The sequence below is a fragment of the Hypanus sabinus genome, chromosome 13, assembly GCF_030144855.1.
Source record: "Hypanus sabinus isolate sHypSab1 chromosome 13, sHypSab1.hap1, whole genome shotgun sequence".
NCBI lineage: Eukaryota > Metazoa > Chordata > Chondrichthyes > Myliobatiformes > Dasyatidae > Hypanus > Hypanus sabinus.
The window spans coordinates 64,647,001-64,670,963 of NC_082718.1; the positions used below are offsets into that span (position 1 = coordinate 64,647,001).

The following is a 23,963-nucleotide window of genomic DNA, read 5'->3' on the forward strand; positions in this document are numbered from 1 at the left end:
TTGCTGAAAGCCAAGTTTCTGTATTTTGATGCTGTGGGTCAAGATGTCAAGCACTTGAAGGCTGAGACATTAATAACATGCATGAATATATTTAATGCATCATCATCACACATTCAAGGCTTAGCTTGTTAGAGTTCTGTTTAATTGTTCTTGACTCTTAAAGCAGCATAGAGTATGGTTAAGATGGTGCCATTAAGTGGCAACTCTGTGTGCAGTTCTGATAGGAATCATCAAATATTCCTGTTTAGGACTACTACAGCTGAAATTCACAGGCACAGCCATCTGTACTTCAGTAAGAAGCATTGTTTTAAGATATTTGAAAAATCAAATTTGACGGGTCTAGTACTGCAGACTTAGGTTGAGAGTGCAGTTCTGTGTAAGAAAACGAAAGTGGGGATGGCGTGCTTGTTTACGGGTATGATTGAAATGCTAAGGCCTTAGACACACACTCCTAAATATCCTGCTGGCGAATGTAGTCTCTGCAAAATAAAAAGAGGACCTCAGAGCAAGATTGCTATACCAGAGAGGCATCAGGGATTGCCATGTATATCGGTTCAAGGATACATAGCTGTCCCCCACCATTTCAGAGTGATGGCTTCAACATTCTCCACAAAGACAGAATAGCTCATTCTTTTAAAGGTAGAGGAGGTGAATATGCTTTTATAATTAACTTATTGTGGTGCACAAACGTGGCGGTTCTGTCTCAGCTCTGCTCACCCAACCTGGAACATCTAGCAGTCAAATGTTGTCCTGTTTATCTGCCAAAGGAGTTTTCCACCATCATCTTGATGGTGGTGTATGTTCCACCTCAGCCTAACATCCGGCAGGAACTGAGCACTGTAAATCATCAGGCATGAAACAGCACACCCTTGATGCTCCCCCTATCATTGCAAGGGATTTCAACCAGGCCAGCCTGAACAAACCTCTAAACAACTACTGTTAACATACCACCTGTAGAACCAGAGACAACACACTCGACCACTGTTAAACCACCAACAATAATGAGTACCGTCCAATCCCACACCCACACTGTAGAACGTCTGATCATTTGGCCGTACTTCTACTCCCAGCATATAGACAGAGACTAAAGAATGCAGCACCAGTGGTGGGGACCAAAAAGGTGTGGTCAAAGGAGGTGCTTTGAGTTAGTAAACTGGACCACATTCAGGTATTCATCTTCAAATCTGAATGAATACACCACAGCTGTCACCAATTTCATCAATCTGTGTGTGCCTTTGAGAACATACCAGACATACCCAAACCAAAAGCAATGGATGAACCAGGAGACCTGTAATCTTCTGAGGGCTAGATCTGTAGCATTCAAGACTGGTTATCCAGAACTATACAAGAAATCCAGGTACGACCTATAGATGGCTATTTTAAAAGCTGGAAGACAATTTCAATTGTGGTTAGAGACACAACTGGACGTACATCAGCTCTGGCAGGGGTTGCAGGCTGTTACTTCCTACAAAGCGAAACCTACTATCATGAATGGCTGTGATGCCTTATTCCTAGATGAACTCAGTATTTTTTATGCACGCTTTGAAAGGGAAAATAAAACTACGTCCGTGCGAATCCCTGCAGTAACTGGTGACCCTGTGATCTCTGCCTCGGAGGCCAACGTCAGAACATCTTTCGAAAGGGTGAACCGTCGCAAGGCATCAGGACACAATAGGTCCACAATGGATGCAATCTCACCAGCTCTCCACTTGGTCTTGGACCACCTGAACAATAGTAATACCTATATTAGGCTGCTGCTTATTGATTACAATTCAGCCTTCAACACATTCATACTCAACAAACTCTAAAGCCTGGGCCTCTGTATCTCCCTCTGCAACTGAATCACTGACTTCCTCATTGGGAGACCACAGTCTGTGTGGATCAGAGATAATATCTCCTCCCTGCTGACAATCAACACTTGTGTACCTCAAGGATGTATGCTTAAGCCCACTGCTCTACTTTCTCTATACCCAGGACTGTGTGGCTAGGTACAACTAAAACACCATCTATAAGTTCGCTGACAACACAACTATTGTTGGCAGAGTTTCAAATAGTGATGATGAAGCATACAGAAGCCTTAAGACACTTGTCTCCTCTGGTTCCACAGCTGATATGTTGATGCCAGTGATATTAAACCAGATTCTGATTTGGAAACTATACCATATAGCTTTAATCTTACAATTAAACTGCAACTTTAAATAGTAATACCTACTGAACTGTTATACAAAACCTTACCTCCATGGAGATTCTCCTATGCAGGTGATTTCTCATTCGAACACGTGTAGGTGACTGCACCTCATCAGATGATGTTCCAGAAGCTTGATCACTCTCGCCATCTGAACCTATTTTCAAATTCTCATGTACTATATCTGAACAGGAAGGCAGAAAGTAACATCAACCACATTTTCTTGAAAATTGGAAAGACACAAAGATCAGGTTTTCATGCTAACAGTGATTGTTCTAAAAATACACAGAGAAGGTAGGATGTCAAATGTAGCAACCTTCTGTCTCAGTACCCTGTACAATAATATGCTTCATTACAATATATATGCAATTCCTACATTTATTTATATTAATTGCAATAATAACATTTAGAAAGATTCAAAAACTATTTTTATTCTATAACCATTATTTTTTGTGTGTGGAAATATTTTCCCATTAACATGTTTTATTTGTCAAATGCATTTACATGCTTAAAATTGCTTCAGATAAAAAATGCTTAGTTATTAGGTTTAACTGCTTGAATTTGAATAAAATATTTGTCAAATACTTTGTCAGGCCTTCTAATGTAAAACTCTGCTGGGAACTAAATTTTCTTTAAAATTGTTTTATATTTTTTGAAACCCAGTTAGTTAATGGTTGATGTGATAACTCTTATTACACTGATTATTATACTTATTCATTCACAACACAAATAACTTGGCAACACACACAAAATGCCGGAGCTCAGCAGGCCAGGCAGCATCCATAGAAAAGAGTATAGTTGACGTTTTTAGCCAAGACCCTCCTGCTGAATAGTCTCGACCCACAACGGTGACTGTACTCTTTTCCATAGATGCTGCCTGGCCTGCTGAGCTCTTCCAATATTTTGTGTGTATTGCTTGGATTTCCAGCATCTGCAGAATTTCTCTTGTTTTTGACAAATAACTTGGCATTGCTTTTACACTTAAAGGGAGAACAACTACCATGTAATGGCAGATTATGGAAGAAAATTATTATTCACATTTGAAATAACATTTTTTTCTCCCTCTTCACTACACCACAGTAACAACAAAGACTAGATATTAATAACAACATATGCAGAGCAGCATCTGTATGGTAGCACACAATTAATTATTCCTATTCTATTTTCAATGTCACACAAGGACTAATTTTTGGAGCATTTTACTCTATTAGGTAAGCACTGCTGGCATTATTTCTGAGAAGGTGTGGGTAGATGAGACAGCAGGGCAACATTTAGGTAACAGTAAACACACAACTGCAAAATTCATTGCAAGAATAGAAAATAATATTGACGAGTCAATGACTTAAACTGAACAAACTAGCTGCAGGAGGGAGGAATATAGGCTTTTGACTTTTTAGACCTACACTGACATATTTATTAAGGTGACAACTAATGTCACAAATGCCAAATTTTGGCATATATTCCTCAATATCTCTGGTTAATGAAAACCTGAATGACAGATTTAGAATAATTCGATTAGCATAAATTCCTATTTACACAACTACTTTCCAAACTGCTACCATATAAAGGTGTTTTAAAAATCCATTCCTAAAAGGCCTAACTGAAATGTTTGTTCTATATCTGAACTCTCAAATCAGCAAAAAGGAGTAAAAGTGGGTAAGTTCGGATCAGGGAAAAGAAGGAGTTAGGTTGGAATTGGAACAGGGTGTGGTGAAATCGAGATGGTTGATGTCCCATCGGCAATTAGCAATAAAGAGATCCAGAGCAGGCAGAAGACCAAAGCGGGGTGTCCATGAAGAGGAGGAGGGTTGAAGACGGGAGTAGGGGTCATCGGTAGGGGTAGGAGAGTCCTTGCCAATTCCAACCTAACTCCTTCCGAACGCTCTGCTCTCCGCTCCCTCTGCACCAATCCCAACCTCACTATAAAACCCGCTGATAAGGGGGGAGCTGCTGTTGTCTGGCGTACTGACCTCTACCTGGCTGAGGCACAGCGACAACTCTCTGATACCTCCTCTTATTTACCCCTTGATCATGACCCCACAAAGGAGCACCAGGCCATTGTCTCCTATACCATCACCAACCTTATCAGCTCTGGGGATCTCCCATCCACTGCCACCAACCTCTTAGCTCCCACACCCCGCACTTCCCGTTTCTACCTCCTACCCAAGATCCACAAACCTGGCTGTCCAGATAGACCTATTGTCTCAGCTTGCTCCTGCCCCACCGAACTCATTTCTGCATACCTTGACACTGTCTTATCCTCCCTTGTTCAATCTCTTCCCACCTATGTTCGTGACACTTCTCACGCTTTGAATTTTTTCAGTGATTTTAACTTCCCTGGCTCACACCGCCTTATTTTCACCATGGACGTCCAATCCCTATATACCTCCACCCCCCACTCGGACGGTCTCAAAGCTCTTTGCTTCTTTTTGGATTCCAGACCTAACCAATTCCCCTCTACCACCACTCTCCTTCGTCTAGCGGAATTAGTTCTTACTCTCAATAATTTCTCCTTTGGCTCCTCCCATTTCCTCCAAACCAAGGGTGTAGCAATGGGCACCTGTATGATTCCCAGTAATGCCTGCCTTTTTGTTGGCTTTGTGGAACATTCCATGTTCCAACACTATACGGGTATCCGTCCCCCTCTTTTCCTTCGCTACATCAACGACTGCATTGGCGCTGCCTCCTGCACACATGCTGTGCTCGTTGACTTCATTAACTTTGCCTCCAACTTTCACCCTGCCCTCAAATTTACCTGGTCCATTTCCGACACCTCCCTCCCCTTTCTTGATCTTTCTGTCTCCATCTCTAGAGACGGCTTATCTACTGATATCTACTATAAGCCTACAGACTCTCACAGCTTCCTCTTCCCACCCTGTCTCTTGCAAAAATGCTATCCCCTTCTCACAATTCCTCCGTCTCCGCTGCATCTGCTCTCAGGATGAGGGTTCTCATTCCAAGACGAAGGAGATGTCTTCCTTTTTTAAACAAAGGGGCTTCCCTTTTTCCACCATCAACTCTGCTCTCAAACGCATCTCAAACTCTGCTCTCCCATTTCCTGCACATCTGCCCTCATCCCATCCGCCCGCCACCCCACTCGGGATAGGGTTCCCCTTATCTTCACCTACCACCCCACCAGCCTCCAGGTCCAACGTATAATTCTCCGTAACTTCCGTCACCTCCAATGGGATCCCACTACCAAGCACATCTTTCCCTTTCCCCCCTTTCTGCTTTCCGCAGGGATCGCTCCCTACGCAATTTCCTTGTCCACTCGTTCCCCACCCCCCCCCAATCCCTTTCCACTGATCTCCCTTCTGGCACTTATCCTTGTAAGCAGTACAAGTGCTACACCTGCCCTTACACTTCCTCCCTCACCACCATTCAGGGCCCCAGACAGTCCTTCCAGGTGAGGCGACACTTAACCTGTGAGTCGGCTGGTGTGGTAGGTATACTGCGTCCGGAGCTCCCAGTGTGGCCTTTTATATATTGGTGAGACCCGACGCAGACTGGGAGACCATTTCGCTGAACACCTATGCTCGGTCCGTCAGAGAAAGCAGGATCTCCCACTGGCCACACATTTTAATTCCACGTCCCATTCCCATTTTGATATGTCTATCCATGGCCTCCTCTACTGTCAAGATGAATCCACACTTAGGTTGTAGGAACAACACCTTATATACCGGCTGGGTAGCCTCCAACCTGATGGCATGAACATTGACTTCTCTAACTTCCGTTAATGCCCCTCCTCCCCTTCTTACCCCATCCCTGACATATTTAGTTGTTTTGTTTTTTTTCTCTCTGCCCATCACTCTGCCTGTTCTCCATCTCCCTCCCCCTTTCTTTCTCCCGAGGCCTCCCGTCCCTTGATCCTTTCCCTTCTCCAGCTCTGTATCACTTTCGCCAATCACCTTTCCAGCAGCATTTTGTGTGTGTTGTCAAAATTAATATCCCTTGTTTCCTCATTCTACTCATATAAAGGACATATTTCTATCAGGTATTGAGATTATATTCTCCATCTGTCAATTATATATTTTGATAGAACTAGGTAGAGAAGATGCACAAAAAAGAATGGCTTTTAAGAGACTGGGTCATGTTGACATTCAAAGGAATTGGGAATACATATATACAAACCAATAAAGAACAAGGTGCAAGTGTAACAAGCAAATGGCATTTCAGCCCACAAAAGAAGAGAGTTTGTTTATAGGAAGATTTACTTCGATTGTGTATAATTTTGATGAGGTTGCACCTGGAGCACTGCATATATTTACAGTCTCTTGACCCATCAGAGGATGTACACACTACAGAGTGCAGTGAGGATTTGCCATACTAAATCTACATTTGTTGTCTGTGTATTTTCTAAGGTTTGAAATCAAAATGAGGAGATTTCATTGAAACTTAAATTCACAAAGGGCTTGTTCGTCTAGACCAGAGGTTTCATAGGCTTGGTTAAGGGTGGGAGTCCACAGCATAAAAACGGTAGGGAACCCTGATCTAGACACAGGGATATTTCCTCAACAGAGGAAATGGGACACAATTTGAGAATGAAGGGGTAGGCCTACAAGGACCAAGATAAAAAGATTCTTCATTCAGATGGTGGTGGACCTTTTGAATTCTCTACCCTTGAGCTGTCATATGTTCATTCAAACATGCTTGGCTAGAAAATGACACAGAGATGGATCAGACATGGCTGATGCATGGTGGACCAGGTTCAAAGGTTGGATGACCTATTTCAGTGAAAGGGTTGAGTAAGTTAGAAGTAGCAGAGACTTTAAATTCTCATTGGCTAAAGTAGAGCTGTAGGACTGGAAGGCTGCTAAAGATAATTCCCAAAACTGAACTAATTTGAGACTTCAGAATCCACAAAGTGAACTAGAAGCAAGGCATCATCAATCTAAGACAGGAGTTCCCAACCTAGGGTCCACAGACTCCTTCCTAAATGGGTATTGGCCCATGGCTTAAAATATGGTTGGGGACCCCTGATCTAGATGAACTGTCTCAAAAGATTTATAAGCCAAAAAAAAGAAAACACAGATCAATTAACTCAATAACAGTAGTGCAAAGATCAGCATAATCTATAATTTGGTTAAAATATAAAATCAGCCAGAGTCAGCATGAAAGTAAAAGTGAAATTGTGCTCCAAATTGACCTCTTGGATAATTCAAGAGACTATATTCATCAAAACACTGAAGCAACTTCTGAGGAAAATTAATTGACCTGAAACATTACCTACCTACGTTATTAAGTATGTCCAGCATTTTCTGTTCTATATTGGTTGACAATGTTCATATGAACTTTGAGCTAGCATTCAACAAAATGCTAAATAGGAGCTTAGTTAACAAAATGAAGCATCTTAAAGTGAACAGTTCTTTATGGATGCTATTCCACTTAATTTGAAATAATTTTGTATTTTTTTTTTACCATAAATTGATTTGACCTGTTTTATTCAAATAATTTAAAAACATAATTGATACAAAAGTTCATTAGTGTAAATGCAAGTCAATATGTAAGCATGCATAATTTAATCACACAAAAATTGATCCTTGAATGAAGTACCTCCTTGGACTTCAAATACCCAAATGTCTATGGTAAGAGTGATTACATTAAGAATTTGTAAGCTTTAATAGAATCAGTTGAAATGCAATCACTGTTGTAATTAGAGGGCTAAATGACCTTATCACTGTAATCGGTACTTAGCATTAAAATTAGCTGAACATTATTTTTCCCAAATAGTACCTGTGACCTGTATTACTTATGTCGTTATTCATCAAATGTTTAGGTATTTAAATATTGCTACACTTAAAATTGGTGCACTACATTTTGAGACTGAACACAATTTTCTGGTGATTACTTCTTTCTTCAGGAACACCTTTTACTGCAGCCTTTAAGTTTTCAAAATGTGTTCAACTCCAGGATTTTTTTTCTTTTAAGATGCACATAAATATATTTCTCACTGGATAATGCCTGTTACAGAATATTATAAAATATCAACAATGACATTTTAAAATCATTTACAAGTCAAATGTTTGTATAATCAACTAACACGCATAATATGTTCTTGCTAAATTATGTAAGTCAGTTATCATTGACAATCATTATTAAGTTCAATTACCCAAAATTAGTTAGAGATTATGTAAGTATTCTTGGAGACAGCCTTAAAAGACAATATACACATTTATTTACTTCATTTATACAGACAGACACAAATTACACATTAATTTACCAGCACTCACCTGGAAGATCCATGTTGACATTTTGCAAAGAAACAAAAAACATGCAGAAAATAAAAACAAAATGCGTTTTGACAGTGTTATAGCCAGCAATATACACAAAACAACGGTTATGATAGCAAACTACCACACGCACAAGCTAGGTTAATATTGCGCAAAACAATTAGGTGTAACAAAACTATACAGACATACAATCTCTTGGTAATCACCTAGTCTACCACCACCATTCCTGGGCATGGAAATGAAAGAGCCGAGGCTCCCACCAATCACGCTATGGGGTCTCCGTAGAGGGGGCTTTTTGAAAGAGCCTGCGTACTGATGGAGAAAGGAGTGCATACTGTGCGATGTTGCAGGCCTGCCATTCTTCACAATTGGCTCTGTGATTTTTTGAAAGCCAACGGGTTTGTCCCAGCGAAGTATACCATAAAGCAGAAACAAAATCAGAAGGAGAGGTGAAAGGGGGGTTGATTGAAATTAAAACAGAAAAACAATATAAACATACTGTTTGGTGTCTGACAGGTAATGCATTGACTATCTGTATCAAATTAGCATGTTCAACATTTTTGAAGAAAATCCACTTCAAGCTCACGTATAACGTATCTGAAATCACCTCTAAACTTATTATCAGCAATAATTAATTTCTTTAAAAGTATTAAATATAATCAGCAAAACAAATCTATAATTCTATTATAGAAATCAACTAAGTTTACCATCAAAACTATGTCCGGTACAGTCTTCATCAGCAGAAAGGACACAATGAAATTATTTTTATGGCAAGCTCATCTTTGCTCAATGGACATTTCAAGAATAAAAACTGATTAAAATGTTTCTGGAAAAAATCTTTTTTCATTATATGGTTGCTGGTAGTTAATTTACAATGGGAGTTCTAATTAACAACAATGTTATTACTTTTACTTCAAGTTTATCATCTAACATATACACACACACACACACACACACACAGAACATTATACTGCAGCACTTAAAAGACAACAATATTTTGGTTGTAAAAGTGTCCAATTTTATTCATTCAATTATAACTGGAATGTCCTTTTAAGCAATGGGAAACAGGAAGTGAAGAAAGAGGCTTACTGAATTGACAGATTGATTTCAAAGTCATAAAATACATAAGTTAGACAAGATTTCGCACTCTCCCATCTTGTTTTTATGTGGCACAGAACCTTAAGCTGAATCCACCAGGAAGGACATGGGCCTAAGAGGGATGACAATACCAGGCAAAGGGGCCATTCAGATCAAAGCCTCTCTATTCACCTCCTTATCCATACTTGGTCTGCAGATTGATGAGCATCTGTGATCCCACTGAAATGGCCTCAGGGGCTATAGTCAACTACAGGAACGGCAAGACGACATTCTTTGGCAAATGACTCAACCGATTCTCTATTCCTTCATTGTCAAGAATGATTCTCTCAAGGTGCTTGAGATTTAGAGTAGACAAGGTGTGCAGCAAAAAATCACTGGAGTGGATAGGCAAAGCCCAAGAACAACTGCGTACATATTGGACCATTATGTCCTCTCCAAAGCAGGCAAGGACCTAGTCATCAAATCAAGGAGACCTTAGCTTTACTGTTCTTACCCTGCTTTTCTATTGTGGCCACCAGCTTCTGTTTTACCTGCTTATATTTAGCAAATCATTGTGCACAAGTCTCCTGAGAGAAGGGTTGGGAGAAGCATACTCGACATCTTCCTTGTCCTGATGGCCACTTTTCTGTGTAGCTGCATTAAGTTGTGCATAGAATCAACATACGTAACATCATTTGTGACTACGTTCAATAGTTCTACCTGTCCCAAGTATTGCATTGATGGGCCTGGCCTCACTATCTTCCACTCAGATGAACTTTGCTACATTACTTGTCCTTTATGGAAATGTTCCTTCAGAAAAAAACACACAACCACAAATCCTTTAGGTAGTGGTCAGCATCAATTGTTCTCTGAGCATGTTGGGAAAAGAACACAATGGATCCTATGGGATGGCTTCACCAAGCAGACTGTCAAATCCACTTGGCAGAATGCCTCATCGTTAAACCTCACTTCGCTGGTAAGGAGAGAGGTATTCTACATCAGATGCTTTCTGCACAATTTCATTCTCACTCCAAATGGAATTGAAATTGGTTTATTATTGTCATATATACCAAGGCAGAGTGACAGATCAATTCATTGCAACAGTTCATTGAGGAAGTACAAGGTAAAACCATAACAGAATGCAGAATAAAATGCAATAACTATAGAGAAAATGGTAAACAATAAGGTGCAAGTGGAATGTTAAGGTAGAGTGAAAGACCAAGAATTCATCACTATCATGTTAGTGGTCCATTTAATAGTCTTAGAACAGTGGGATAGAAGTCCTTGCGTCTTGGAGGTAGGTGCTTTCAGACTTGTATTTTCTGTCTGATGGAAGATAAGAATATCCAAGGTGGGTGGGTTGATCAGCCATTGAGGTGTCAATGAGGCAGATGAAACAATGAGTCACTTTTTTGTGCACTGTGTATTTGCAAAGGAGGTCTGGAGAAGGATGCAAAGATCCTTGCTGGCATTCATACCAAGCAGCTGTGTAACATGAGACTCTCCGGTCCAGTGGTTATTCCCATGGATGGATACACTGATAAACATCAAGTGCTGCTGTAAAATTATCAACTCATTGAAAGATATGTTTTAAACTGTGCAAAACCTGTTGGTCCTCCATTCCACTGAACCCTGGATCCAAAGGAGGTTCACAAATTAATCCCAGGAATGAAACACTTAACATACGAGGAACATTTGATGTCTTTGGGCCTGGACTTGGGACTTTGGATGGATGATGGGATGATTTCATTGAAACCTACCAGACACTGAATGACCTGGATAGACATTTAGCCCAAAATGGGAAAGGAAAGAAAGGAAGGGAAGGTAGCAGTGATTGGTATTAAAAGAAAATGTAAGTATTGGAGAGACAAGATGTTGCAGAGGAATCAAAAGACAGAATCTGGTTAGAGCTAAGAAACAGTAGAGGGAGCATCATGTTGTTGGGTGTGTTCAAAGTAAATGACCAAAGTGCATATATGTCAACATATAACACTCTAAGATTCATTTTCTAGTGAACATTCATGATAAATAGAAAGAAATACAAGATCAATGAAGAACCTTACACAGAGATGGACAAACAGCCAATGTGTAAAAGACAACAACTGAAAATACAAAATAAAGAAAATAATAACAACAACAACAACTAAGTATAAAAATATTGATGGCATGAGTTTTGGAGTACTTAAGAGTGAGGCCATAGAATGCGGAATCAATTCAATGCTGGGGTGTGTGGAATTATCCACTTTGGTTTAACAGCCTGATGGTTAAGGGGGTAATAATTTCTCCTGAGCCTAGTGATGTGGGACTTGAGGCTCCTGTACCTCCCTTCTGATGGCAGCAGTGAAAAGAGAGTATTGCCTGGATGGTAGGAGTCCTTAATGATGGATACTGCTTTCCAGCAACAGCACTCTTTTTTAAATTTATTCTGTTCAAAGACATTGGTGTCCCCATGTCAGGCCACGGAGCAACCAGTCAGTATACCATCCACCACATATCTATAGGAGTTTTAGATGATGTGCCAAATCTGCACACTTGATTTCACTTTGCAGGAGGTAATAGCGTTCAAGGCCTGCCACTTCTGTGGAGCATTCTTCCATGATTCAAGTTTGGTTCAGAATTGCCACTTAGCAAGTTCAAAGTTGTCATACAACCATACATGAATACAGCCAAACATAACAGCGATCCTCCATGGCCAAGGTGCAAAACAAAGGACCGATAGTCATACACAGCAGAGGATGCACTGAGCACATAAGGCTGCAGTAAACATACAGTCACACAAAAAAATATAGCCCAAGTCCCTGAGCGTCATGTCATGTTGAGTTACGGTGCTTGAATGTTGTCAGCAAGAAGAAGCCCGCAGCAGTCTGCAGACAACGCAATCCAGCTCACTGTCCACCGAGCGAACCCTGGAGAGCAGCACCGATGGGAGGGGCCAGCTCACAACCCAGCATGACACAGTGCCACTCCACCTTTTCTCCAGGGCAGCTGCAACAGATGAGCCCGTGGCTCGGGGCCTAGTCCACGCAGTTTGGTCTTACGATAAACCAGTGAATCAGACTTGCAGTATCCTACATTACCAAGGTCCAACAGGGTCTTGTGATCACAAGCAAAACATCCAAGACAATCACTCGCTGTTAGACTGCACACTGCCCTCACACACTGACACCTTTCTGTAACAGGCAGCAAAGCGGTCCATGCCAAGTGCAGTTCCACCTTTATCAAGCAACTCGCTGATAATGTAGACCTACAATACTTGATGTTTCAATAATTGGCAGTGTCATGTGACTGTAAAAAAAGACAAAAGGTGAACAATTGCACCTGTGGTTGGACCCGGAGTGAACGGAACATGCCAGCATCTTACGGCATACCAGACCTCTTAGATTTTATTTGGTTGTAGGCCCTGAATGCCACTGATCTGGCCTTTAGCATATTGCAGATCCCTTGGTTTATCCAGGGTTTCTGGCTGGGGACACATCTACAACTTTCTTTATTAAGTCAGTGATGACCATGGAATATTCATTCAGATCCTTTGATGAGTCCTTGAACATGGTGCAATCCACTGACTTGAAGCAGTCCCATAGCCACTTGTCTGCCTCCCAAGACTTTGTTGTCCTTACTGCTGGAGCCGTGCTCCTTGGACTCTGTCTGTGTGCAGGTAGAAGGACAGCCAAATGGTCAGATTTCCCAAAATGTGGTCTACAGATCGAATGTGTTGGGAACCCTGGTTCTGCAGGTGATATGTTGATAATTGGGTAGAGATTTCTTCAAACAGGCTGAATGAAACCTCGAACAATGATTTGAAAGGTGTCAGAGTATGCTGTTTCTTGTTTACTAACTGCAACACTTATTATTTTGAGCACTTGCATAACATCAGCCTTTGACAGGATGGAAGAAGAATTTCTAAAATATCTTCGAGAAATAATATTCTGGAGCTGTATGGTTCTTGTCCACCGAGGAAGGCTGGATCTGGCTCTGGAAGATGAGGTGTATCAAGTGCATAAAATTTTAATAGGGAAGTGTTTAGTAGATATAGGTTGTAAGAGATGAAGAGCAATAAAATCAAAATAATTGAATGAGGAACATTTTTGGCAAAGGGATGTGGGAGCATAAGGGTAGAATAAGAAAGGAGAAAACCAAGCTTGAAATCTTAGGTGGCAGTTCAACTGCAAAGATACTTATGAAGGCAAACTAAAATAAAAATAATGTATGAAAATAGTCCTAGAGCATGTCACGTGGCGGACAGAGTATTTTAATATTGTGAGAATAAGGAAACTTGATACATGGGGTGATTGATAAGTTCGTGGCTTAAGGTAAAAGGAGTCAATTTCAGAAAACGTAGCACTTTTATTTTTCAACATAGTCCCTTCCTACATTTACACACTTAGTCCAGCGGTCGTGGAGCATACAGATCTTGGACCTCCAGAAAGGAGTAACTGATTAAGTTTGTGGCCTAAGGTAGAAGAAGGAGATCAGTCATACAGCTCTCGTCACCTGCACGTGCAGTTCAACTCTTTGAGTGATTATGCAGAAAGTCTGAAGTTAATAACGTGTCGGGGTGATTGATAAGTTCGTGGCCTAAAGTAGAAGATGAGTTTCATATGGGGAGAGTGGGGTTTACTGTTTCTCTCTGAACTGACTTCCAGATCCATAGTTTTTCTTTGTTTCGCAGCTATCTGCAGAAGAATCTCAGAGTTGAATACTGCATACATATTGATAATATGAACCTTCCAACCTTTGAAATGAAGTATCAGCTCAACTTGGTTCACTAGTCAGAGCTTAATGGATGATGAAAGAGATAAAAAGAAACAAAACAAGGAAGACTGTACATGACATGAACAGATGCAAGAAAAGGTTTCTTAACCCTTTGCACTTACCTGGTTTTCTGTATTAATTACTCATAAAATGTTGTCTGATCTATATCCAAGTCACAACAATTTGCCTAAGGTTACTGACAGAGCCTGCTCTTCTCAAGAAAGATCTGTTCACGTGTACTATGCCTCGATCAAAACAACTTCCAGAGGACCTTAGAAGAATTGTAGAGATGCATGAAGCTGGAAAAGGCTACAAAAGCATTTCTAAAGACCTGAATGTTCTTCAGTCCACAATAACAGAAATTGTCTACAAATGTAGGAAACTCAGTACTGTTGCTGCTCTTCCTAGTCTCCTGGTGTCCTGCAAAGATCACACCAAGAGCACAATGTGCAATGCTGGAGGAGGTGAAAAAGAACCCAAGCGTAACAGCAAAAGACTTGTAGAAATCTCCAGTACTTGCTAAAATATCTGTTCATGTGTCCACTATAAGAAAAAACACTGAACAAGAATGGTGTCCATGGAAGGACACCATAGATGAAACCACTGCTTTCCAAAAAACATTGCTACACATCTGAAATTTGCATAAGATCATCTGGATGTTCCACAATGCTTCTGGGACAATGTTCTGTGGACAGATGAGACAAAAATGGAACTTTCTTGCAGAAATGCACACCACAATGCTTGGACAAAAAAGGGCACTGCACACAAACACCTCATTCCAACTATGCAACATGGTGGAAGGAGCATCATGGTTTGGGGCTGCTTTGCTGCTTGCAATCACTGAGGGAACAATCAATTCAAAATTGTATCAAGACATTTTACAGCAGAATGTCAAGGTAGTGGCCCGTCACCTGACACATAATAGAAGTTGGATGATGCAACAAGGCAATGATCTGAAACACAAGAGTAAATCAACAACAGAATGGTTTAAAAAGAAGAAAATTTGTGTTTTGAAATGCCCAAGTCAGAGTCCAGATCTTATCCCAATTGAGATGCCGTGGCATGACCTGAAGAGGGTTGTTCATGCAAGGTATCCCAGAAATATTCCATGGAGGAATAGTCTAAAATTCCTCTTCGCTGTTGTGCAAGTCTGATCAGCAGCTACAGGAAAGGTTTGGCAGAGGTTATTGCTGCTAAAGGAGATTCTACCAGTTATTAAACACAAGGGTTCACATACTTTTTCCCAGCCTGGACTGTGAATGATTAAACAATACTGTATGCTCAATAAAGACATGAAAAGTACAATTGTTTGTGCTTATTAGTTCAGGTAGATTGTGTTCATTATTGTTACTTAAATGAAGATTAGACCACATATTATGAACAATTAATGCAGAAAAACAGGCAATTGCAAAAGGTTCACAAACTTTTTCTTGCAATTTTATGTCAAGACAGGTAATTACTAGTGAGAACTGAGCTGACTACAAAAGAATTAGATAAGAAATGAAAATTAAGGATACAAAGAGAATGCACAAGAAAAGTTAGCTACCAGCATAAATGGTAAAACCAAACGGAGTAATAGCCATAAACAGTGGAAAGACTGCACTGGGGAGAGGGGCCTACAAAGGATGGAAATATGAACTTGCACATGGATGCCAAGGGTACTGTTAAGAAAGTAAATGAATATTATGCATCCACCTTGACTGAGGAATAGGATGCTTCTAAATTAATATTAATCGAGGATAAGCAAGATGAGACATGGGTCATCTACTATGTACACTGCTCGAAGGTGCAGCCTCCTCTACATCAATAAAGCCCAACGTAGATTGGAGGACTGCTTTGTTGTGCTGCTTCACAAAAGATGGGATTTCCCAGAGGCCACACATTTCATTTCAGCCTCCCATTCTGACATCTTGGCTCACAGCTTCCCCTATTATGGCCACAATGACACCAAACTCAGGTTGGAGTAGCAACACCTCATATTCCGCCTGGGTAGCTCCAACCTGATGGCATGAACATTGATTTCTTTAACTTGTGTTCATTTCTCCCACTTTCCCCTTCTCTTTTTCATTCTCCATTTTGCAAAGATATACTAAAAGTATCAAATTTATGAGGATGAGGAAGAAGAACAAAGAAACCAAGTAGCAAAATTCATTGAACTTAAAATTGTGGGATCTGAGGAATAAAGGAGCAGCAGTAGTCCATTTTGCTGCTCAAAACAATTAAGCAAACAATTTTATAAAAATGTTATTTCAATTGGCTTCCATTTAACATTAAATTCACTGCGAATGATATCAGCTTTTCATTTTTAATTTTATTGTATTAATTTTTTAAAAATACACAGTTGACCTAAACTAAAAGGTAATCTATATATTTAATATGGCTTTGTGCTTGGTACCTACGGTATTTGAATTTTTTTACATCATACTTCCTCAGTTCAATCTATTTATTTTCGAGATGCAGTATGGAATAGGCCCTTTTAGCCCTTCGAGCCACACCACCCAGCAATGCCTGATTTAATCTGAGCCAAATTATGGGATAACTTACAATGGCCTATTAACCTAGGACTTTGCCTGTGGGAGGAAACCGGAGTACCTGGAGGAAACACATGCAGTGACAGGAAGAACGTACAAACTCATTACAGACAGCGGAGGGAATTGAACCTGGGTCACCTATACTGTAAAGCATTGCACTAACCACTACATTTTTCCAAATATCTAATACCTCACACTTCTCCATGATGGAAGGCCTTTATAGATTAAATTCACATGCAATAAGTTTACTAATATAAAAACAGAAAATATTGGAAACATTCAGCAGGCCAGTAGCATTAAAATTTCCAGCAAGATTATTCAAATTCTCTTTTCATTCCTTCCAATTTTCCTCAGTATTGCTTTCTTCATCATTTTAAAATTTGTGTTCATCAATCCAAAGTCAAACCAAATAAAATAAATAATAACAGTGCATGCAGACTGCCAGTCTGAAAATATAACCACTATCAATCCATCTATCATTGTCATCAATTGATTACACATGTATTGAAATTAGTCTCTACATGTGGGCATATCTTTAGAGAATTGAGAAACATCAGCACTACTACACACATCTTAGCTACTTTCTTCAAATAATCTTGCAAGGTTAGTTCAGGTATGCAGTGCTGATAAAAAGTATTCATCCCCCTTGGAAGTTTTCATGTTTTATTGTTTTACAACAGTAAATCACACACAGTGATTTAATTGGGCTTTTTTTTTTACAGTGATCAACAGAAAAAGACCCTTTCATGTCAAAGTGAAAACAGACTTCTACAAAGTGATGGAAATTGATTACAAATATAAAACACAAAGTAATTGATTGTGTAAGTATTCAACCTCTTCAAGTCAGTAATTAGCGGATGCACCTTTGGCAGCAATTACAGCCTTGAGTCTGTATGGATAGGCCTCAATCACCTTTGCACATTTAGACACTGCAATTTTTCCCCATTCTTGTTTTACAAAACTGCTCAAGCTCTGTCAGATTGCATGGGGATTATGAGTGAACTGCCCTTTCCAAGTCCAGCCACAAATTCTCAATTGGATTGAGGTCTGGACTCTGACTTGGCCACTCCAGGACATTAACTTTGTTGTTTTTAAGCCATTCCTGTGTAGCTTTGGTTTTATGTTTGGGGGTCATTGTCTTGCTAGAAAACAAAACTTCTCCCAAGTCACAGTTCTCTTGCAGACTGAATCAGGTTTTCCTCCAGGATTTCCCTGTATTTTGCTGCATTCATTTTACCCTCTGCCTTCACAAGCCTTCCAGGGCCTGCAACAGTGACGCATCCCCACAGTATGATGCAGCCACCAACATGCTTCACTGCAGGGATGGGGGTATTTTTGATTATGTGAGGTATTTGGCTTATGCAAACATAGCATTCTAGTCTTAAGGCCAAAAATCTCAATTTTGGTTTCATCAGAACATAGAACCCTCTTTCACCTGACTTCAGTTTTCCACATGCCTTCTGGCAAGCTCTAGCCAAGATTTTATGTGAATTTTTTTAAACTGTTAAAAAAAAGTGGCTTTTTCTTTGTTTCTCTTTTATAAAGCTGTGACTGGTGAAGCATCCAGGCAACAGCTGTTGAATGCGTAGTCTTTCCCATCTCAATCACTGAAGCTTGTAACTGCTCCAGAGTTGTCATAGGTCTCTTGGTGGCCTCCCTCTCCAGTTCCCTTCTTGCATGGTCACAGCCTGCTCCAAGCAGATTTAAAGCTGTGCCATTCTCTTTCCATTTCTTGATGATTGACTTAACAGTGCCCCAAACGGTATTCAGTGACAGGAAATTTTCTTGTATCCATCTCCTGACTTGTGTTTTTCAATAACCTTTTCACAGAGTTGCGTGGGAGGGAGTGTTCTTTTGTCTTCAAGGTATAGCTTTTGCCAGGATACTGACTCGCCAGAAGTTGCACCTCCAGGTACAGGTGTATTCTACTACATTCAATTGAAACAGGTCTCCAAAAACAGATTGCCATTTAACTAATTATGCAACTTCTAAAACAAAATGGCTGCATCAGTGATGACTTGGTGTGTCATTTTAAGGGGTGAATACTTATGCAATCAGTTTATATCACTTGGTAGAGATCTGTTTTCACATTGATATGAAAGAGTCTTTTGCTGTTGATCAGTGTTAAAAAAAAAGCCAAATTAAATCCACTGTGATTCAATGTTGTAAAATAATACATAAAAACTTCCAAGGGGGTGAATACTTTTTATAGGCACCGTACTTCCCTTTTTGACATGTCTACTATTCTTTCTCCATTTTTTCCTAGTCACCCACATTTATTCAGTCTTTATCATATTAAGGGGTTGGAATACAGAGGATATTAACAACTGAAGCTCCTCTTAGTTGAAGGCCATTCAGTGTAGTGCATTCATTTCTGAGTACTACAGAGAGTGCAGCAGAGAATAAAACCCACTGGAAGATTTTTAAGGGCATTCATAATTTATTTGTCTTACTTTGAATACCATTACAGGGGAGAGCCAATCAAGGGGTTTTAAAAACATCAAGATAGTTAAATCACCTCATTAAGTAAAAGCAAAGTGTACTATCTTCAAATGAAAGTTTTAGTACAAGCAGAGGAGTTGGGAGATTTTTTTTTAATGCAAAGTCTTACTTTGCAGTATTACAGGTCAGTAATGCAGCTATAACATCTAAAGATGTTGCAAACTCATCAATTGCAGAGAAATTTCACTTACTTCCTACAATGGCAAGTTATGAAGCTGAATTAATAAACCTTCAATGACACATTTTGCAAATGTAGTATTAATAAAACTAAATCCAATTATTGCTTGGTTAAGAAAGTCAATAGTGCTGAAATAGAAAGTGCTGATCTTCAAATGAAAAGTATTCAGAATTAGTATAGATTGCTGCACAGGTCTATAGGGGTTAAGTACAAGATATTAAAAAAAAGTCGCAAATACGTAGAAAAGCATTGAGGAAAATAGAAGTCATATTCAAGCAGTTCCAACATGGGAGATCTGAGGAAAAATGTCTCAGAACAGTTAAGATGATCCTAGCTAGTGATGGAATAAAATTCAGTTATTAGTCACCAACATAGACAACATAAAGAACAACAATGAAAAAATGTAACCATTAAATTAAAAGGGGCGAAAAATAGTAAGAACATACTGCCTTGAATAATAATTTCACTAAGTACAGCAGAAAATGAAAAAAGTTTTATAATAAAGTTTAAATTGATCAAAAGAATATGGCAATGATTGTGGACAGTGATCCAAAGAAACTGTTTGTCAGACTAGTTACTACCAGCAACCACAAATTTATGGAAATGCATAATTCTTTCAAATTAACTTGGCAATTTGTAAGATTAATATTTGAAAATATTCTATAACATAGTAAAGGAAGTGGATTAAACATGGTTAATTTTCCAGTTTTTGATTAGACACACTACAGTTAAAGCAAAAAGCCTGTCAGCAAACCAAAGCAGTATTAAAAAGATACATAGCCAGATGCAATTCACTACAAAAAAAAGTGCATAAAAATAGGATGCACACGATGCAACTATGCTTGTACAATTTTTAAAGTATTAAATTTAAGTACACAGCCACAAGGAAGTTACTATTTAAAGTATATGCAGATTAGTTAGAATAATTGAATACACCAAGGGCTAAAATCAACTTGAGATAAATTAGTATTTGTTAAAACTTAAGTACATATTTTAATCTTTTTTTTTACAAATCCAGGTGGCAGTGTGGGACATGATTAGGATGCACAGGGCGTCAGGTGGATACAGACAGGCAAAAAGAATTGGCAAGGCCATGGCAGATTGAATGCAATGTAGAAAAATGTAAGATTATCAACTTTGGTAGAAAATTAGAAAAGCGTAATATCTTAATATTTCTCAATAGGTCAGGCACCATTAGTAGAAAGAAACTGACCACACTGCTTCATCAGAAAACCTGAATGATGGGTCTTACACTTTCTCTCCCAGATATGCTGCCTGACCTGCTGAACACTGCTAGTATTTAATGTTTAATTTTCAGATTTTCAGTTAGCTGCAGTTACTCTTTTGATTTTTATTTAAAGAATGAAAGCTGCTCAAATGAATCAGGGTGCATCTGTGGATAAATCTTGTGAACATTAACATGCAGATACAGAAAGTAATTAAGAAGGCAAGTTAAGCCTTTATTGTAAGAGGTTTTGAGAACAATAATAGATATATTACTCCTTGATGGAGTAACATCAATTCCAGGAAGGATATATGTGCAGTAAGAATGGTTAAGGATAGGTTCATAGCTTAATTTATAGTATGGCAAATTTGCCATATGAGTAAAGTTGAAATAGACTAAGTCTATAATCTATAGAAACTGAGTACAGTCAATGTTTCGGGCCAAGTCTCTTCATCAGGTCTGGAAAAAAAGACAAGGAGTCAGAGTAAAAAAGTGGGCACCCCTACATTCAGCACAGGAATGTATACTTCACAAAGAATATAGTGAATAATCTTCCAAAAGGGCAGTGGAAGATGCTGAAGGTATTCCTGACAGAGATTGAAAGGTGATTTTTAGATATTAAGGTATATGGTGTTCATGTTGGATGGCAGTACTAAGGGCAAAAACCACCATGAGCTTATTAAATGGCAGATGATGCATAAAAGGACTAAATGATTTTCTCCTGCTTTTAACTCTTTTCCTAGAAAGCTTCTATTTTTCTCTCCCTGGGAACTATTCATATTGCACCAACTTATAATAAACAAGACAACCAAAGATTTAAATCCCTTCTGTGAGTGAATCTGCTTGTAATCTCAATACTCTGGTCAAAAGAGGCAGTTCCCATTTAGTGGTTAGGGAACGCTAACAGCACTTCCTTCAAATTAAAAGTGTAGCCATAGGCACCCGTATGGCTCCCAGCTATGCCTGCCTTTTCATTGGCTATATACAACAGTCCATGTTCCAAGCCTATACTGGTATCCGTCCCTCACTTTTCCTTCACTACATCAATGACTGCATTGGCGCAGCTTCTTGCACACATGCTGAGCAGGTTGACGTCATCAACTTTGCCTCCAACTTCCACCCTGCCCTCAAATTTACCTGGTCCATTTCCGACACCTCCCTCCCCTTCCTTGATCTCTCTGTCTCTACCTCTGGCGACAGTTTATCTACTGATGCCCACAGACTCTCACAGCTAACTGGACTATTCCTCTTCCCACCCTGTTAGATGTGAAAATGCCATCCCCTTCTCTCAATTCTTCCATCTCCGCCACATCTGCTCTCAGAATGAGGCTTTTCATTCCAGGATGAAGGAGATGTCTTCCTTTTTTTAAAAAGGGCTTCCTTTCCTCCATCAACTCCTGCCCTCAAACGCATCTCTCCCATTCCACGCACATCTGCTCTCACCCCATCCTCCCACCTCCCCACTAGGGATAGGGTTCCTCGTCCTCACCTACCACCCCACCAGCCAACATATAACTCTCTGTAACTTCTGCCATCTCCAATGGGATCCCACCATCAAGCACATCTTTCCCTCCCCACCCCCCCCCCCCACTTTCTGCTTTCCGCAGGGATCACTCCCTAAGCAACTCCCTTGTCCATTCATTTCCACCCCCATCCCTTCCCACCAATCTCCCTCCTGACACTTATCCTTTTAAGCAGAACAAGTGCTACACCTGCCCTTACACTTCCTCCCTCACCACCATTCACAGCCCCACAGTCCTTCCAAGTGACACTTCACCCATGAATCTGCTGGTGTTATAGACTGTCCAGTGCTCCCAGTGTGGCTTTCTATATATTGGTGAGACCCGATGCAGGCTGGGAGACCATTTCCCTGAACACCTACACTATGTCCACCAAAGGAAGTAGGATCTCCCAGTGGCCACATATTTTAATTCAATGTCCCATTCCCATTCCGATATGTCAATCTATGGCCTCCTCTACCATTGAGATGAAGCCACACTCAGGTTGGAGGAACAACAAATTATATTCCGTCTGGGTAGCCTCCAACCTGATTGCATGAACACTGATTTCCTTAACTTCCATTAATGTCCCTCCTCCCCTTCTTACCGCATCCTGAATTTTTAATTAAATTTTTTTTTCTCTCTCTTTCCCTCTCACAATAACTCCTTGCCTGTTCTCTAACTTCCTCTGCTGCTCCCCCTCCCTTTCTTTCTTCCAAGGCCTTCTGTCCTATGATACTCCCCCTTCTCCAGCCTTGTATCCCTTTTGCCAATCAACTTCCCAGCTCTTAGTTTCATCCCTTCCTCTCCTGTCGTCTCCTATCATTTCGGGTCTCCCCTCCCCCTTTCAAATCTCTAACTATCTCTTTTTTCCGTTAGTCCTGATGCAGCATCTTGACCCGAAATGTTGACTGTACTTCTTATAGATGCTGCCTGGCCTGCTGCATTCCACCAGTATTTTGTGTGTGTTGCTTGAAATTCCAGTATCTGCAGATTTTCTCATGTTAACACTTTCTCGATGTACAATGTATTGGATGTAACTAAAGTATTCAAAACTTCCAATGTTGTTTTGCTGAATCCTGATTTACATCAAACATAATTAGCCCAAATGTTTATTTTTATTTTCAGTGCACTAATCCCTGGCTAAGTGCTAGTGCACAGTTCTTTAATATATTTCAAAATACTTTAAAACTTATTTTTATTCTTTTGATATCCAGGTGTTCCAGTACCAGATGGCACCAAATCCTGTGTGGACACCTTGCCAGGACTTGAACAAACTTTAAAATTACATCTGGAAATGGGATCAGGAATGGCTTCAGAAATCTCTAAAAATTATGAAATGTACCATAGGTCTCTCAAAAATGATATTACTTTGACAATTATTTTCATCTCCCTTTAAAATAATTAGATATGAGAAGTATAGAAGAAACAAACAGGAACAAAGCACATGCAAGTGCATATGAAATTAGGGGAAAATTTGCATTCATCATGAACACTTTTCCAAATCTTTATTGATAGCAATTTTATTCACTTGAAACAGTTTTGAAACATCCAAATACAGATTCATTTAAACCCAGACAGGAATCTGCTAAACAGTTTATAAAAGCCAAATATAGATAGAACGGATATTGTTTTTTTAAAAATATCTCAGATAGCACTGGTTTCTATATTCATTAAAAGCTATTAGAAACTGTCATGGAATTGACTTTAATTTTCATCCAGAGAATACACTAAAGCGTAATGGGCTGATATTCCACATAAGAAATCCTTATGTTTTATCTTAT

The 23,963-nt window shown here is 39.7% G+C and overlaps 1 protein-coding gene across 8 annotated transcripts in view; it reads right to left on the bottom strand.

The window, feature by feature from the left end:
* cdk17 (cyclin dependent kinase 17) overlaps positions 1 to 23,963 on the bottom strand; it is a 228,039-nt gene that overhangs the window by 66,258 nt on the left and 137,818 nt on the right. For 7 of the 8 annotated variants that reach the window (XM_059987820.1, XM_059987824.1, XM_059987818.1 and 4 more), the window contains 2 exons: positions 8,622 to 8,789; positions 2,236 to 2,369 (listed from right to left, as the gene is read on the bottom strand). In XM_059987820.1, the coding sequence (XP_059843803.1) occupies positions 2,236 to 2,369; positions 8,622 to 8,789 (302 nt within the window). The remainder of the gene's footprint in view (positions 1 to 2,235; positions 2,370 to 8,621; positions 8,790 to 23,963) is intronic. The other variant, XM_059987825.1, reaches the window with a different exon arrangement.